This window comes from Amphiura filiformis, chromosome 9 (genome assembly GCF_039555335.1).
Source record: "Amphiura filiformis chromosome 9, Afil_fr2py, whole genome shotgun sequence".
NCBI lineage: Eukaryota > Metazoa > Echinodermata > Ophiuroidea > Amphilepidida > Amphiuridae > Amphiura > Amphiura filiformis.
This window is the reverse complement of record NC_092636.1, coordinates 52,307,223-52,324,726: the sequence shown is the minus strand read 5'-3', so window position 1 is coordinate 52,324,726 and position 17,504 is coordinate 52,307,223. Positions and strand designations below refer to the sequence as shown.

The 17,504-nt window shown below is 37.1% G+C and overlaps 1 protein-coding gene across 1 annotated transcript; it reads left to right on the top strand.

The window, feature by feature from the left end:
• Nucleotides 1-2,264: 2,264 nt before the first annotated feature.
• Nucleotides 2,265-17,174, top strand: LOC140160358 (GTP-binding protein 8-like). Its single transcript, XM_072183604.1, has 7 exons — nucleotides 2,265-2,370; nucleotides 7,381-7,849; nucleotides 10,121-10,219; nucleotides 11,039-11,169; nucleotides 12,089-12,188; nucleotides 12,782-12,900; nucleotides 16,521-17,174. The coding sequence occupies exons 2-7, from the start codon at nucleotides 7,517-7,519 to the stop codon at nucleotides 16,606-16,608; spliced, it is 870 nt and encodes a 289-aa protein (XP_072039705.1). The 5' UTR covers nucleotides 2,265-2,370; nucleotides 7,381-7,516; the 3' UTR covers nucleotides 16,609-17,174.
• The last annotated feature ends 330 nt before the right edge of the window (nucleotides 17,175-17,504 follow it).

The following is a 17,504-nucleotide window of genomic DNA, read 5'->3' as shown; positions in this document are numbered from 1 at the left end:
AAAGAAGAAAGAAAGAAGAAAGAACCAGTAAGAAAAAAGACACAGCCGTGACTAACGTCACGGCTGTGTAAAGAAGAAGAAGAATTGAGAAGAGACAGAACAAGCCGACATCCGTCGTCGGCTTGTAACAAAACAGCAGAAGAAAGAAAGCGACAAATGCAAATGGAAAGGTGTTGACTTGCAGTAAAGAAAAGCCACAAATGGAACTAGACTTAGCTGTGGTCTAAGACCACGAACACAGCCGTGTTGTAACCCCCAATGACCTTTGACCCCAAAATGTATGAAAACCCCATAGACATTGGCTAATGTCAATGCATGGGTGCACGTGGCATCACTTTGCTATGTTATTTGTGGCAGAAGGGGCCTTTTGAAGGTTTTTCATCTCAGGTCGGAAGTGACCCCTTAATGACCTTTGACCCGAAATAAAAATATACCACATATGAATTGGGTAACCACAATTCATGTGTGAACATACCGTTACTGTCCTATGTTTTTCTTAGCAAATAAAATTTTTTGAAGGTTTTTCGTTTTATACCGGAAGTGACCCCTTAATGAGCTTTGACCCCAAATCTGTGAGGACCCCATAGACACTGGGTAATAACAATTCATGTGTGCAAGTGGTGTCACTGTCCTACGTAATTTGTGGGAGAAGAAGCATTTTTAAGGTATTTCGTTTTATACCGGAAGTGGCCCCTAAATGACCTTTGACCCTAAATTAAAAAATACCACATATATACAGGGTAACTACAATTTATGTGTGAACATACCGTTACTGTCCTATGTTTTTCTTAGCAAATAAAAAAATTTGAAGTTTTTTCGTTTTATACCGGAAGTGACCCCTTAATGACCTTTGACCCCAAATCTGTGAGGACCTCATAGACACAAGATAATAACAATGCATGTGTGCAAGTGGTGTCACTGTCCTACGTAATCTGTGAGAGAAGAAGCATTTTGAGTTGAAATCACGTTTTTGACCCCTATGACCCCTGCGTGACCTTTGACCCCACGAGTTTCATATGACATGTAGGGCCTAGGGGCATGGTCAATAATGGTTATGACCAAGTTAGGTTAAAATCGGTGTAAGCATGTAAGTGCTAGAGCAAATGAAGTGGTCGGCAGAAGAAAGAAGAAGAAGAACTAGACTTAGCTGTGGTCTAAGACCACGAACACAGCCGTGTTTTGACGCCTTAATGACCTTTGACCTCAAAATATATAAAACGTCCATAGACATTGGCTAATGTCAATGTATGGGTGCAAGTGGCACCACTTTGCTATGTTATTTGTGGCAGATAGGGGCATTTTGAAGGTTTTTCGTCTCAGACCGGAAGTGACCCCTTAATGACCTTTGATCCCAAATGAAAAAAATACCACATGTACAATAGGTAAACACAATTCACGTGTGAATATACCATCACCCTCCAATGTTTTTCTTAGCAAATAAAAAATTTTGAAGGTTTTTCGTTTTATACCGGAAGTGACCCCTAATAATGACCTTTGATTCCAAATTTGTGAGGACCCCATAGACACTGGGTAATAACAATGCATGTGTGCAAGTGGCGTCACTGTCATACGTAATTTGTGGGAGAAGAAGCATTTTAAAGGATTTCGTTTTATACCGGAAGTGGCCCCTAATGACCTTTGACCCTAAATTAAAAAATACCACATATGCACAGAGTAACTACAATTTATTTGTGAACATACCGTTACTGTCCTATGTTTTCTTAGCAAATAAAAATTTTTGAAGGTTTTTCGTTTTATACCGGAAGTGACCCTTAATGACCTTTGACCCCAAATCTGTGAGGACCCCATAGACACTGGATAATAACAATGCATGTGTGCAAGTGGTGTCACTCTCCTACGTAATCTGTGAGAGAAGAAGCATTTTGAGTTGAAATCACGTTTTGACCCTATGACCCCTGCTTGACCTTTGACCCCACGAGTTTCATATGACATGTAGGGGCATGGTCAATGATGGTTGTGACCAAGTTAGGTCAAAATCGGTACAAGCATGTAAGTGCTAGAGCAAATGTAGTGGTCGGCAGAAGAAGAAAGAAAGAAGAAAGAACCTGTAAGAAAAAAGACACAGCCGTGACTAACGTCACGGCTGTGTAAAGAACCTGTAAGAAAAAAGACACAGCCGTGACTAACGTCACGGCTGTGTAAAAATATTCCCGAAAAAGTTTTAGCGACCCTGAAGTTTTCAACCAATCAAATTATTGGTACTGCTTTTACTACAAGTTGTATTTAGCAGTGTTGCTCATGCGCAGTGTGTGGTAGGCGACTTGGGAAGATGTTGGAGAAATGTTTTACCATTATTCAGAAAATGTGGTAAAATATTGAAGATTCGCGTATTTTCTATTTATGGCAATAGTAAGTGAACATTTGTAGATGTCCGTTTTAATTGTTTTCCAAATGTAAATGATTCAAAACAAGGCAAGACACGACAGCATTCACTCCCATGACCCTGCTGGTTCCAAATTCGACAGCTTCTTCTTCTAATCTAGTTCCAAATTTCATCATGCCAATATACGTGCTGTATCTAATTTTTTAGTATTATCGGCATCGCTACTTTTTACTAGCCTTATACATTTCAACTTTGTGTAATTAATTTTTATTTAAAAATGCCCTAAAAAACTAACCAAAGTCTTCTAATAAAGTTTTTGAAGTAAACAAACTCTAGTCCTTTGACCTTGTCACCTAGACTGCGTCTGCGGAACTTGGTATTCAGTGATAGTCAGTCATTTATCTTTTGGTTGTTATAATGACTATCATTTGAAGACTGAGTTCTTATGATACATCTTCCGAGGAGCAATTTCAGACAATAGCTTGGAATTAGTGGGGCAGAGGTTATCTATTGAATCCTTTCAATCATGACCACTGAAGCATATAGTCAAGTCTGCCAAGGACACTCGGCACGAATTGAAAGACCATGTCACTCTCGACAAAAGAATGCATGCATGTCAAAGGTCATACAACACCAATTTGGTGTTTGTTATGCTCCTCGAAATATGTACCTTAAGGTCTATGTCTGCTTGTCACCCTTGAAAAAGTAAGCTTACCTAAGGCTAAGTACTTAGACAGTAATAACTGTGCACCATCTATTTTGAGGTCATTGAGGGAAAGCTTTTGTTTTGGGCCGAGGTATTTTTCCGAGCCGAGGGCGCGGACCGCGGTAGTGCTCGAAGAAAAATACAGTTAGGCCCAGACACAAGCCAATCCTGTCTAAAAGTGGGTTTTCTTATTTCTAAAGTTTGGTTGCACATTCATGAGATGCTAATTTCTATTGTGTTAATTTCTGTTGTGACAAACACGCATCTATTCAATTCTCTCACACTTCACTGGACACTGTATAGAAATGATGGCCATCGAGGTCGCGTCACTGAAGTCATGAAAAGATTTAGATAATACGTGTTTGTATTGTTCTCAGAAAAAAAACAGGTTTTCTACCTATGGCAGAAACGTTTAAATACTTTTTAGTGGCCATACTCACTTTCCCTGGTTTCCTACCCACTTGGAGGTGACATGTAGTTTTAATACATCAAGATAATGAAAGATAGTAAAATGTAAACCTGTATTTTAGATAGAGCCTCTCGAGCTAGTTAGGCTCAAAACATTTACCGTCATATCTGATATTTTGAACAAATCACAATCAATGGCATTTTATGTATTTTATGCCATAAAACGTTGTTAAATTTATACAGCTTTAAAGGGGCATTTCGTGATCCACAGCCTCATCCCCCCACTTTTCTCAAAAAAAGTTGAGACTTTTATATCACTGGAAATCTCTGGCTACATAATGTTTATGTACAAAATATTTCTTGCAGATTATTTCGTTTAGCAAAGATATCGTGAAATTTGAATTTCGTTCTGGTGCACCAGAACGAAATTACAACGCATTGTCTATGGAGCAGTGTAATACACATAATCATGCATAACTCATGAACGCAAAAATCGGAAACAACTGAAATTTTGGGAAAAGGTTTTTTTCGTGGATATCTAATGAAAAATGACATAAATAGAGGATGCTAGGATCACGAAACTCCTTTAATTAATGTTATAACCTATCCTATAAAAAATTGACCTGGCAAACTTGACATTAGCGCTGACAACAAGAGCTACCAATCACAGAAGCGTGACGCCATTGTGTGGGGTGTGTGCCAGCCCTCGAATTAACCCACGGCACCGACGGCATATTGCCGTGGGTGCCCACCCCCATTGCCATAATGCCCTCAAAATATGTCCTTTACCGACGGCAGTCACTTGCCGTACCCTTTAATGAAGTTGCCGTGGGTGCCCTAGCCAGCCAGCCAGCCCTGCCCCTTCATTATAAAATCATTAACAAGTATATACTGGTTAAAACTAAGGCTGTGACCTATCGGGTAATGACGTATTCGGGTACCCGAGGTTAATTTCGGGCGGGTAACCGGGTACCCGTATCAAACGTAAAAAAAAAAATTTAAAAAAATCGCTAGGATCATTCATGGTTGACTTATTCAAAAAAAAAAAAAAAAAAAAAATGTAGGCCTATGTGTTTTGAATAAGTTTGTACTCATGTCATACTCTATTAATGATTACAAAATGGATACAAATTCAATGCATTTTTTTTTTGAAACAATGAATGATCCTAGCATTTTTTTTTTTTTTTTTAATTCGGGTAATCCGTAAATGGAATTTGTATCCGGGTAGGGAAAAAACGGGCGGGTACCCGAATATCCGGGCTTGAGTCACTGCCTTAGTTAAAACCCCGAAAAATTGTGGAATGTTAAAATCAAAAATCTTGAACACGATCGCTATATTGAGCATCGTAACCCAGCTATCAATCAGTTTGTTGTGAATTAATATTCATTACATGTATCCTAGGTACGTAAGCTTACATATTCAGCCAATCACATCGGCTTTTATACATTATCTGGTTGCTAGAAATCTGACTTCATTTTCTCGATTGGTCGGAGAAATACCTTCAGCTTACTATCGACCAATCAGAAATGCTGTTTAATAGTAACTAAGCTTCCTCGTGTCGTGAACAAAATCTGAGTGCTGGGCAAATCAATTGATCTCTCGATTAGCAAACATTGACCTCCCATTGCAAACCGATGGCGATACCCTTCCGGTATCGTCTTATCTTGTATATGTGAGCCCATCTCTAGATATGTTTTGCACGAAATAGTTTTTATCCCGGCGAATTTGATCAATATTATTACCAAAGTTACAGCTGTTTCACCGCTGTTTCGAGTCAGTTTTGCAGCTCAGAACTAGGGATCGCAAAATTTAAGTAAATTAAACTGTTGATTTTTGACTGCTTTGTATTATTTAAGCAGGTTTTTTGAGCAATCAGGTTAGTTTTAGTGTAAAGTTGAGAGTCGAATTTTACTTTGGTGTTGAATTCAGCTGACAGCAATGCATCTATTCGCTTTTGAAAATTTGCCTTGGTGCCCTTTTTCAAATTTTCAACAGTTGCCGTGATGCCCTTTTGAAATATTACAAATTGCCGTGCTGCCTTGCCTTTTCAGTGAAAATCCAAGGCAATTATCAACTTGCCCTAAAAAAGTTGCCGTGCCCCTTCAGATCCTTAATTCGAGGGCTGGTGTGTGCGTTAAACCATACTACGCTTAGCGTATACATGCATGTGCAGAAGTCGTTGTAGCAGGTATCACCGTGTTCCAGGATCATTGTGAGCAATAAGTGCACGGTCAGGCAAACAATTTTTGGATCACAGGCTTCGCGTATATTCAGGAGGTTTAATGAATAATAAAGTTAATTTTTTATTTACTTCCATGGTCCAAGCTGTGTAGACAAGCGTACACACAGAAGAAATAAACAATCACGCTAATTGGATGATCAACGCACTTGACAACAAGTCGATTGACCCATCGGTCATCGGCGCGTAGTAGGAGACCTTGTCATTTCTACGCGATCGCAATTCACCAGCGCGTACCTGGACCATGGAAGTAATGAAAAATTAACTTTACCTTACATGAGCATCCTCTTTTTATGACATTTGTCAGTAGATATCCACGAAAAAAGTTTATTCCCAAAATTTCAGTTGATTCCGATTTTGCGTTTGCGAGTTATGCATGATTTATTTAATTTATTTTATTACACTGCTTCATAGGCCACTGTTTTAATTTCGTTCTGGTACGGTACACTATAACATAATTTAAATTTGCTGATATTTTTGCTGAAAGGATTAATCTGCAAGAAATTTTTTGTACAAATATGTAGCCAGAGGTTTACACTGGTATAAAATGACGCTGTGGATCACGAAATGGCCTTTAAGTTAAAAAAAAAAAAAGACACTAATTATACATTATCAGTGATCCTGGCAAAGGAGTAAAAATATATTTGTTTTAGGATAGCAAGTCATTAAAATTTGCTATTTTATTCTAGTGTTTTTTCAATTATATATTGGCAAAATGGAAGAAAACAACAGTGTTAATAAATATCAAGCTTTCATTGAGTTGTGTGTATCTACTACATGTACAAGTATGGAGTTAGATGGACAAACTCCACCAACCTTGTCATTGACTAAAATATGACATTTTACTAGTGCTGTAATCGATTGTCGTAAGTATCGATAGTCGGAAAATACATAGACTTCCGACATGTCGAAACACTCAATGTCAGTATCGATACACAAACGACATGGCACACATGCTTAGATTATCTCAAATCAGGTCTCAAATTACCGTCAAATACTCAAATTACCGCCTCCCAATTCCAAGGTGAGCTTTACATCTAGAATACATGCATCATGTCGTCTTCACGATCTCCTGCCCCTCCAGATCCCCTGATCGAAATCGCTGAGTTTCAATCTAAGCGAATGAAAAGAAGTGATCGATAATAGTATCGACATGTCGGATGTTTGCCTCCCGACATATCGATACCCAGAAAGCTTATCGATTACAGCACTACATTTTACCCAAGTATTTGGGTTGTGTTTGGTCGTATCACTTGCAGGGTATGTTAGCACATATCTATTCTTTACAAAAATGCAAAAATAAAATTTTTGATGATATTTTTTTATTTAACTCAATAACTGATAATGTCTTATCTTATCAGTGTATTGCAGAATGCACCAGCGAAGAAAATTATCTCATAAACGGGATAATCCAAAAATTTGTGCGATAGATGATAATATTGATGAGGCTTTCTGGATCAATTAGTCATAGCTGTGACTAAGGTGGAATGCCCCCTCATCAATGTTCATTAGACTCTTCATCATAATATTAGTGTCTTCATTTATCATTCTGACATCAGATCCACCATTGAAAAAGACAACATATAGGATTGGCAAAACTGTATGGAGAAAATTAATGAATTTTTCTTGGAATTTTACTAAACTTTAAATCTGATTTACACTATTTTCTTTTTCTTTTACAGAATATAGTAAGATTTTAGATGCTGGAAGTGTACAGGGAGTGTATCATCATTGATCTTAACACATGCACAGATGTAATATAGTGTCAACACATGCACAGGTGTACAGTAATAGTGTCAGTACACGATTGCGTTAACAATGCTTGTATGCAATAAATACCAAGCTGTTTCAACAAAACTCTTTCAAAGAGTCCAACTCAAATCACTTTGTGATCAAAAGCCTACAAAACATTGGAAGTTGTGCATCAGAAATTATGTTGCAAAGAAAATTCTACCATCCATCAATCCACTCATGGGTGTGCAATCATTTACTAAAGAGAAACTCATCAGAGAAGAGGACAATATATTCATGCCAACGACGAAGGAAGTAGAACAAGCTGAAAAGATTTTTATACCAAGAAAGTTCCATGAGATCAAGTTTGTTAAAGGAGCTTATTATCCCTACCAAGCTCCAGATTATGAACTGCCAGAGGTGAGATACTGTGGTCTGCAATATTTTTGAGATGAAGTAATATTCAGAAAACAAGAAAAAAATCTTTTTTCAAAACACATATGTGACCATCCACCACAACTGAGCCCGGATGTCTCCAGTGCCACTATTGAGATATGCTCCATTGAACTTAACAATAAACAATAGGAAACAAAGGATTTATTGACTGTTTTATTGATTTTCACTGTACTATAGACATGATATACATCATTTTAAAGCTAATTTCAAGCAGAATATTTTGGTTGAATATCTCAAAATGATGATTGGCACCTTCAGGGCTCAGTTGTGCTGGATGGTCACATATAATAAAAAGTGCCATCTTTCATGTATGAATTGTGTTAAATTACTTTAAAATTACATTGAAATTTTGGGAAACATAATTAATACTAGCCAACTTATTCAGTCACATGTTGGTTGCATTGCGCTTAATTCCATCAAACAGATATAACTTATTATTAACATTTATAATGCAGAAAAAGGATACAGGTATTATTGAAGGGGTACAAATTTGTGAAATTATTGTAAAGCGATGTTTTCACTGAAACATTAAATTGTCAAAGGTCTGGAAATAGCATGCATACAGCTTAAGGGATCTAGAATGAGCGTTTATTGCGTTTCGACAGTATTTTTTGTGGGACATAAGAGCACCTCAGACCTATCGAATTGCATTCTGAATACTGAAGCATGTCTTTCTGATATCAAATAATTTTCATTTTTGAAAATCACAATATAATACAAATTTTATGACAAATTATAAAAATTTGATATTTTTCAAATTTTTGATATATAACAGTCCTAGAAGTAAATTATATAAATCTAATGATATATTCTTAAAGTGTATGTAGCTGGAAGGAAAAGCCGACGGTCAATTGAAAATTTTGACCTTTCATATTGAAGATATGGATTTTTGTCCCAAAAAGACCTAATTTTTTTTGGTGTTTTTGGAAAAAAAAAATCCATATATTCAATACTGAAAGGTCAAAATTTTCAATTGATCGTCGGGTTTTCATCCCGCCTACATAACACTTTTTAAGTATAAATCATCAGATTTATAAAGTTTACTTCGAGTACTGTTAAATATCAAAAATATCAATTTTAATGATTTGCCATAAAATGTGTATTAAATTGCGAATTTCAAAAATCAAAATTATTTGATATCAGAAGGACATTCTTCAGATTCAGAATGCAATTCGACATGTCTGATGTGCTCTAATGTCCCAAAATAAATACTGCCCAAACGCTCATACCCCAGCCCTTAATATATTTGGGAATGTGAGGACCGGGTGACTTAGCAGTGGCGTAGTCTGATTGGGGGGCACAAGCTGTTTTTTGGCAATTTTTTTATGGGATTTTCTAAATTTTGCAGTCGATTAGGGGGCACGTGCCCCCCATGCCCCAATGATGCTACGCCACTGTTACTTAGAGACAGTGATTGTTACATAATCAATGGTGAAAATAACACTTATAGTTTTTTTTTCTCTGGTGCAGTCAGTGATGTCACTCAGGTCAGTACATTTCACAGGGTGCAGCTTTCAACAGTTCTGCTGTACTGGTGTATCATCCAAGAAACTACAACATTCTGCTTATAATGTGCCACACTTTACTGGGCTTCAGACACAATTAGGGCACTGTACTCATGGAGCTTAATTATTATGCTCCACAAGTACAGTGCCCTAATTTTAAAATAAGCACCTCTAAAAGCTCCATGACTGTACTTTACCTAATTAGTACCTGGACACTTTTAGGGGTGCTTATTTTAAAATTTTGAAATGTAAGTCAAAATTAGGAAGTTGCTCAGTGATTTTAGTACTGTATAGAGTTTGTGTCTGAAGCCAAAATCATCATAAAGAATGATAGTCATCGCTAATTTGGTCGAATGCGGTACATGTACCCTCACATGATGCATTTGCTGACTGCACAAAATAAATTTGAGGGTTAAAAACAAAATAGTTGTTGGTTCAAGCCAACCAGAGTTTTTATCAGGCAAGGAGATTTCATGTTTCATCCTTCCAGCTAATTTCAATACAACACTCATGTTTTGGCCTTTTAGTTTTAAGAACTTAGGAAATATTATTTCTGTTGTGTGGAGCCTTTGAAATCTGTAGTATTTTTATATGATTCAATTCACTTTTATAATTAGATTAACCTGTTGCAAAAGTTTGACAATATATCATACTTACATTTAAACTCATAGGGCATGTTGAATGGCCCAAAATAAGTTTTATTTTCTTTACCATTTGTTTGTTATGACAGATAGCATTTATTGGACATAGTAATGTAGGCAAGTCATCTCTTATCCAATCTCTTTTTGGCAAAGTTGTAGATTTAGAAGTCAGGACATCTGGTAAACCGGTAAGTATAAATAACAAAAGTGATGCGAATGAGAGTCTTATGTCGCTAACGAGAATTTTGAGTCATTGGCATAAAAGATGCTCAAATGCTTTGGTTTCTTATTGTTTTCAACAACTGAAAAATTGCCTTGCAGTTTGCGTCAAAACGTAGTATTTTTGGAAGGCCAATTTTAGCCTTTCTAATCCTGAATCTGTGAGTGATTTCATTTTGTTTGTTAAAACCAAAGTTACTATTTTATATTTTGTCCATCACATTCACATAGGACAACTTCATCAGGATTGATAAACAGATCCATTTTTCATACACAAATATGAGCACTTCTTAGTCAGTGGCTGTAGTTTGGCTTATAAGCGCTGAATTTCATTTGTTCTTGTATGTTGTCTATCACACGGTAGACAGCAGTATTTAGCATATTATTTGTTAAGTGAATATGAATACTAGTTATTAGTGGATATAATTTTTGTTAGATGTCTGGCAGTGTAAGGGAAACCTACATAATTAACCCTAAACAGAACCAGATCTCACTGAATCTCACTATGAAAACCACTGCTCGTCAGCCTTAGTCATATATACCTGGGGAATCGTTGGCCGGGCCAACGTCACCTGTGTGACTACATGCTGGGGATCTTCCGCGTGGCATGCGAGGGTCCGAGGTTCAAATCCGGGGGGTGCCAAGTGACTTCTTTCTTCATCTTTTCTCCTTTTTTGTTTCTTCTTTCCCTTCCGATAGCAATAAAAACCATGTGTTCAGTTAGGGTTAAATTGTTTTTAAATACATGTATCGCTAATAAAATTTACATGTCTATTTTGTTATAACAGGGTCACACCAAGTTGCTGCTGTTTTACCAGTGTGGGAATTACTTTTCATTAGTCGATATGCCAGGATATGGGTATAATCAACCAGAAAACTTTGTTACATCTGCTGAGGGATATATTAGCTCAAGGAAGAAGTAAGTCTAAATGACCATTACAAGTTACACACTGTCATTATCAATGCTGTCAGGTTGTTTGGGGCATTTTTTGATCTTAAGTGCTTGCAGTGCCTCCAAGATAAGGCTGCACAGCTTGTTCTCATGCACTTTTAGATGGGACCAGTCCTTTGTTGGATGATTTACAGTGGCTTCTGGTAAAACAAAGTGCAGTTTATGTACATTTTCAAATGCATATAATGCCAAAGCACCTGGCTACTTGATCCATGTGATCCAGTTACAGAACATCAGTGATGGGCTTGGTCTCTGACCTTGACTCTGTTCTTCATCCAATTTTACTCGCCTTTGTTTTCCATGCTCATTTAGAAAGGCTGAGGATACTTCATTTGCCATATAGGAAGGAGCCTACAAAACTATGGAATGAAATCCCTACTGGGATCAGAGATGAGGGGTCTGTGTCTAATTTTAAGTGCACCCCAAGGCTTCCCGATATTCAGCTTTGTCATGCTGCCTTCATTGTTGGTTTTTTTTGGTTTTGCTCTGATATTTGCATATAATTTGTCCTTTTTTCACATTTGATCTGTTTCTCGTAAAATGTTCGTTCCAAACAAAAGAGAATTAGGTAGAATAATCTAGTGCAAGCTACAAACTTCACTTTATTAATTATAATGAGAAGTCCATTGTGTGTTACTAGTTTATCTATGAGTAGCATTCAAAATAAGTGGCTCTTCACTGGCCAGAGACCATCAAAATGAAAAAAAAACAGCAACAAATTACACTGCAGTTGTTCAGTAAAATTTCAGTATTATAACTTAATTTTGTAAATTAATCTTGACTTGTACATGTAGCTGATACTAATATATGGTGACAATGAAAAGTAAAGCCTTGTGTGTATTCAAAATGATGTCCATATTTGTTTCTTATTTCTTGACTTTTCCAGCCTGCAGCTTACTTTTATGTTAGTTGATAGCAATATTGGTCTACGGCCAGAGGACTTTGTTGCCATGGAAATGTTTGAAGAATTTGCCAAACCGTATGCAGTAAGTAAGGACAAGATCAATGAGTCTAATGTTGCTAATATTGATATTCAGTTATTGATGAAACCAGATGATACATTCTTATAGGCCTAAAAAAATTGTTTGATTGGCATAACCCACCCTACAATAAAATTAGGCCCGACACCAGACTTTTTTTTTAGCAAAAAAAAAAAAAATGAATAAATTTTTTAAAAAGTAAGTAAAAAATTAAATTTATAAAAAAGAAGAAAAGTTCCAAGGCCTTTATCAAATGCAAGTTACAGCTTAAAACAGTTTTTTTTTTTTAAAGTCCCCAGCCATGGCTACCAGTAAGTGTCAAGATGTGTGTATATAGCCAGGCCAGGATATTTTGGAGATGCAGGGCTTCCAAATGTGTACCTCTTTGGGGGAAATCAACTTGTATCTCAAATGTGGATGTATCCCCAAAAAGTGACTTTATGAATATTTTGAAACCCAAAAGTGGACCCTATGTGAATTTTTCTTCCAAATGTATTGGATACCCATGAATTCTACATAAAGATCCAGGTCAAGTGGCAATTATGAACAAAGATGAATACAGATAAGTTCCATATTTTCATTTTCTTGCCACTTTTCAGATGATTATGACCAAGGCAGATAAAGCTAGTAAGCGTGATTTAGTGTCTTCTGTTACAGCCACCGTAAAGACTATCAGAGAAAAGACTCAGTGTTGTCTACCACAGCCTCTCCTTGTTAGGTAAGATGATCGGTTGGAAGCTTCTTAACCCCATGAGAACTACCTGCCAATTGGCCAAATGAATATTGTGCTCAATTTTGAACCAATCAAGGAGGGTATTAATAAGATCATCTGCAAATGCAAGTTTGACCATAAATAGTTTTAAGCCTAGTCCTAATTGGCAGTTGAAATGAGTATTTCAAGTTATGAACCAATCAGAAATGCTGTTAGATGACCAGTAGTGTCCAGGGGGTTAACTTATCAGAATGAAAACTTTTCATAGTGTATTTCATCTTGAGAGTAACAGCATGTTGGATGTCGCACTGGCAGTTTTGAATCGCATCCGCCAACCTAATCTCGCGGGTCGTATACACACGTGTTGAGTTGTGGTTTGTCTGTAGGCTGGCGATGCCACTGTGTAACCTACTGACAGCACTCTCAACTTGAGACAAGACACAGCATAGTATCTAATCATCCCTTGTTTTCTTGATGTTGAACTATTTTGCAGGGTAATGCAAACTGTTTTAGGTATTGCAAAATATTTTGTACTAAACTGGCCTCAAAAAGAAACTTATAATTTTTCACAAGCCAAGGTCATATTTTAAAATCCTCTCCATAAAAATGAACAAAAATTGCACACAGGATTACTTCAATACTCTACTCTAAACACTGGTCAGTAACCAAACAGTTGTTCAACTGACACAACAGCAAAATGCACTGACATGCAACTCCTTCCTGGACCACATTCACAGCGCAACATATTTGTTTGGCTGGGTTCCAATTATTCGCCTGTACATGAACAAAAATTACACACGGGATTACTTCATTACTCTACTCTAAACACATGTCAGTAATCAAGCAGTTGTCCAACTGACACAACAGTAAAATGCACTGACACGGAACAGCTTCCGGGATCACATTCACAGGTGAATAATTGGAACCCAGCCAAAGAAATCTGTTGCGCTGTGAATGTGGTCCAGGAAGGTGTTGCATGTCAGTGCATTTTGCTGTTGTGTCAGTTGGACAACTGTTTGGTTTACTGACCAGTGTTTAGAGTAGAGTATTGAAGTAATCCTGTGTGCAATTTTTGTTCATTTTATGGAGAGGATTTTAAGATATGACCTTGTGAAAATTATAAGTTTCTTTTGAGGCCAGTTTATGTTATTTAGCCATTAATCAGTGCCAAAGCAATTGCTTTCCATGTGGATCCTCTTTGATGTAACTGGGATGGATTGGGACCCGGTGGGTTCAGTCTGCACTGACGATGGGTACGTATGATGGTTCCAATTAGGGGTACGTTTCAAGAAATATCTGCAGAATTTTCGCGGATAAAATTGGCTGTGATTGTCCAAATTAAGGGTGTTTTGGAGCATAATTGTCTGTGAAATGAAAAATAAGGTGTATTTCTAGGACTTTTTTACTGCTACAGTTTGTGTTTTTTCTGTCCGTTTTTTAGTAGTTGTCCTCATTTCTGTGAAATAGGGGGTAAAATTCAAGTGTCCTTGAAATGATTAAGATAGGGGTATTTTTTTGGAAAACATTTCCGTGATTCCCCAAATAAGGGGGTGAAATGAAAATGCATCCTCAAAATGATACAAATAGCGGGTTATTTGGGGGAAATTTTCTTTGATTTCATGCAAAATATGGAGTAAAATTGCTGCAAATGTCCTTGATTCCCCGTGAAATAGGGGGTCATATTCAAATCCTGGAACGGTCATACGCCCTACCTTTAAATACAAACTGAACCCACCGGAATTGGGACAGTAGGGGTTTTCACTTTACAGGGTACTTTCATGGTTCAGTTACCCCCAGCATTTACCAAATTCTAAATGAACCTTGGAAGGAGAGGTAGTCTGAATTTAATCTGCAGATGTTGTCAATTAAAGTCAGACTTTTTGTCTCCAAGCACGAAAAGGCAAGTACCCTAATTAATGACAAGGATTAACAGTTCTAGATCATTTTCATCAAAATCTGAGCTGGTTTAAGGAATCAGATAGCAATGTTTGCACAGTATTTTTTGTGGGACCTGAGAGCACCTCAGATACACCAAAGTGCATTCTGAATATGAGGAATGTCCTTCTGATATCAAATAATTTAGATTTTATGGAATTCGCGATACAATACATATTTTATGGCAAATTATTAAAAATTGATATTTTTCATATTTTTGACATTTAACAGTCTTTGATGAGGTAACCTTTATAAATCTAATGATAATGTACTTTAAAAAGTGTATGTAGCTGGGAGGAAAAGACCTAAAATTTTGAGGTGTCTGAGGTGCTCTCATGTCCTACAAAAAATACTGCACAAACGTTGCTATCCAATCCCTTAATCCATATGGATCCCAAAATGTAATCTTTGACTTTTTACACAGCCGTGACGTTAGTCACGGCTGTGTCTTTTTTCTTACAGGTTCTTTCTTTCTTTCTTTCTTCTTTCTTCTTCTTTCTTCTGTCAACCATTACATTTGCTCTAGCACTCACATGCTTACATCGATTTTGACCTAACTTCGTCACAATGATCATTGACCTTGCCCCTACATGTCACATGAAACTCGTGTGGTCAAATGTCATGCTGGGGTCACAGGTGTCAAAAAACGTGATTTCAACTCAAAATGCACCTTCTCCTACAAATTACGTAGGACAGTGACGCAACTTGCACACATGCATTGTAATTACCCAGTGTCTATAAGGTGTACACATATTTGGGGTCAAAGGTCATTAAGGGGTCACTTCCGCATAAAACGGAATACCTTCAAATTTTTTTATTAGCTCAGGAAAACATAGGACAGTAACGGTATGTTCACATTTGAATTGCAATTACCCAATGTACATGTGGTATTTTTTTATTTGGGGTCAAAAGGTCATTAAGGGGTCACTTCCGGTTTAAAACAAAATACCTTTAAAATGCATCTTCTCCCACAAATTACGTAGGACAATGACACCAGTGTCAATGTGGTGTACACAGATTTTGGGTCAATGGTCATTAAGGGGTCACTTCCGGTATAAATCGAAATATCTTCAAAAAATTGTATAAACTAAGAAAAACATAGGAGAGTGATGATATGTTCACACATGAATTGTGTTTACCCAATGTATATATGGTATTTTTTATTTTGGGTCAAAGGTCATTAAGGGGTCATTTCCGTATAAAACGAAATACCTTTAAAATGCATCTTCTCCCACAAATTACGAAGGACAGTGATGCCACTTACACACATGCATTGTTATTACCCAGTGTCTATGGGGTGTACACAGATTTGAGGTCAAAGGTCATTAAGGTGTCACTTCCGGTATAAAACGAAATAACTTCAAAAACTTTATCAGCCAAGAAAAATATAGCACAGAGACGGTACATTCACTCATGAATTGATGTTACTCAGTGTATACGTGGTATTTTTTATTTGGGGTAAAAGGTCATTAAGGGGTAACTTCCGGTCTGAGACAAAAAAGCCTTCAAAATGCCCCTTCTGCCATAAATAACATGGCAAAGTGATGCCACGTGCACACATACGTTGACATTAGCCAATGTTTATGGGATTTTCATATATTTTGGGGTCAAATGTCATTAAGGGGTCACAAAAGCGGCTGTGTTCGTGGTCTTAGACCACAGCTAAGTCTAGTTTTGTTTGTTTCTTTCAGTGCTCTTACTGACCTTGGTTTACCATTCTTGCAGTGCTTTATTGCATACACAACTGGTTGTTTGGATGTAAAGGGCAATGTCAGATGACAGGACACCACATGTGGAAAAAAAATAAGCCATTGGTTAAATTCATCGGAGATGTAACCGAAACTTGATCTGGCCCATGGCCATGAAACATTTATGGGAACTCATCCGGTATATCACACCCCTTCAAAAATATTTTTGTGTGTGAATCATCCAATTTTGGAAATGTTTTTATTGAAATGCGTATCCAGAATTTTTATATGGGCCACAGTGTCCAGACAAGTTACATCTCCCATTCACAAAACATTTACATCCAGTAATCCAAAAGAATCCCAGGCTTGGGTCAAAAGAAAGGTTTGGCCAAGAAGCTATATTTCCTTGCAGTATAAAGTGCATGTGATATCTTGGAACTGATGAACAATAATTCCTTTGAGGAAGTACCAACGATGATTCCCTCAGGGTAGCCACACCAGCAGATCCTTTCGGGTTGGAAACACGGTCTATCTCAGACGTGCTACCAGTGGCAGGAAAGCCACCCCTGGCACCAGCCAGCAATGCCACCCGCCACTGCGCAGGTGGTGGGGAGGACAAGACAGTGAGGCCATCTAAAAAAAAAAGGCAAAATATGCTAGGTAGGCATGTAGATCTCATTCAAAGATTTCAAAATTGAATGTTTTATTAGGACTTTTTAGAATATAAATTGTGACGTGTCATGTCAAAAGGAGACTTTTGGGCAGGATCGTAAATGGAGAAATAGCCAAAAATCTGCCCGGGTTTTTTTTTTCCTTCGCAATTCGGGTTTGTTGCGAATTTGTGATGTTATTAATGTTAAAAATATTGTATTTTTTGAGACATTTTTCAAAGGTAATTCCTACTCTCAACATTGTCAATAATATTTTTAAAGACCGGTATCTCAATTTGCAATTTTATAATACCATAACTTACGAACTCAATATCTT

Bases quoted from the DNA above. Each gene is read 5' to 3' on its own strand.
- LOC140160358 (XM_072183604.1), top strand. From the start codon at position 7,517: ATGCTTGTATGCAATAAATACCAAGCTGTTTCAACAAAACTCTTTCAA. The intron at 11,170-12,088 runs GTAAGTCTAAAT...TGACTTTTCCAG, and splicing joins TATATTAGCTCAAGGAAGAA to CCTGCAGCTTACTTTTATGT. The intron at 12,189-12,781 runs GTAAGTAAGGAC...GCCACTTTTCAG, and splicing joins AATTTGCCAAACCGTATGCA to ATGATTATGACCAAGGCAGA.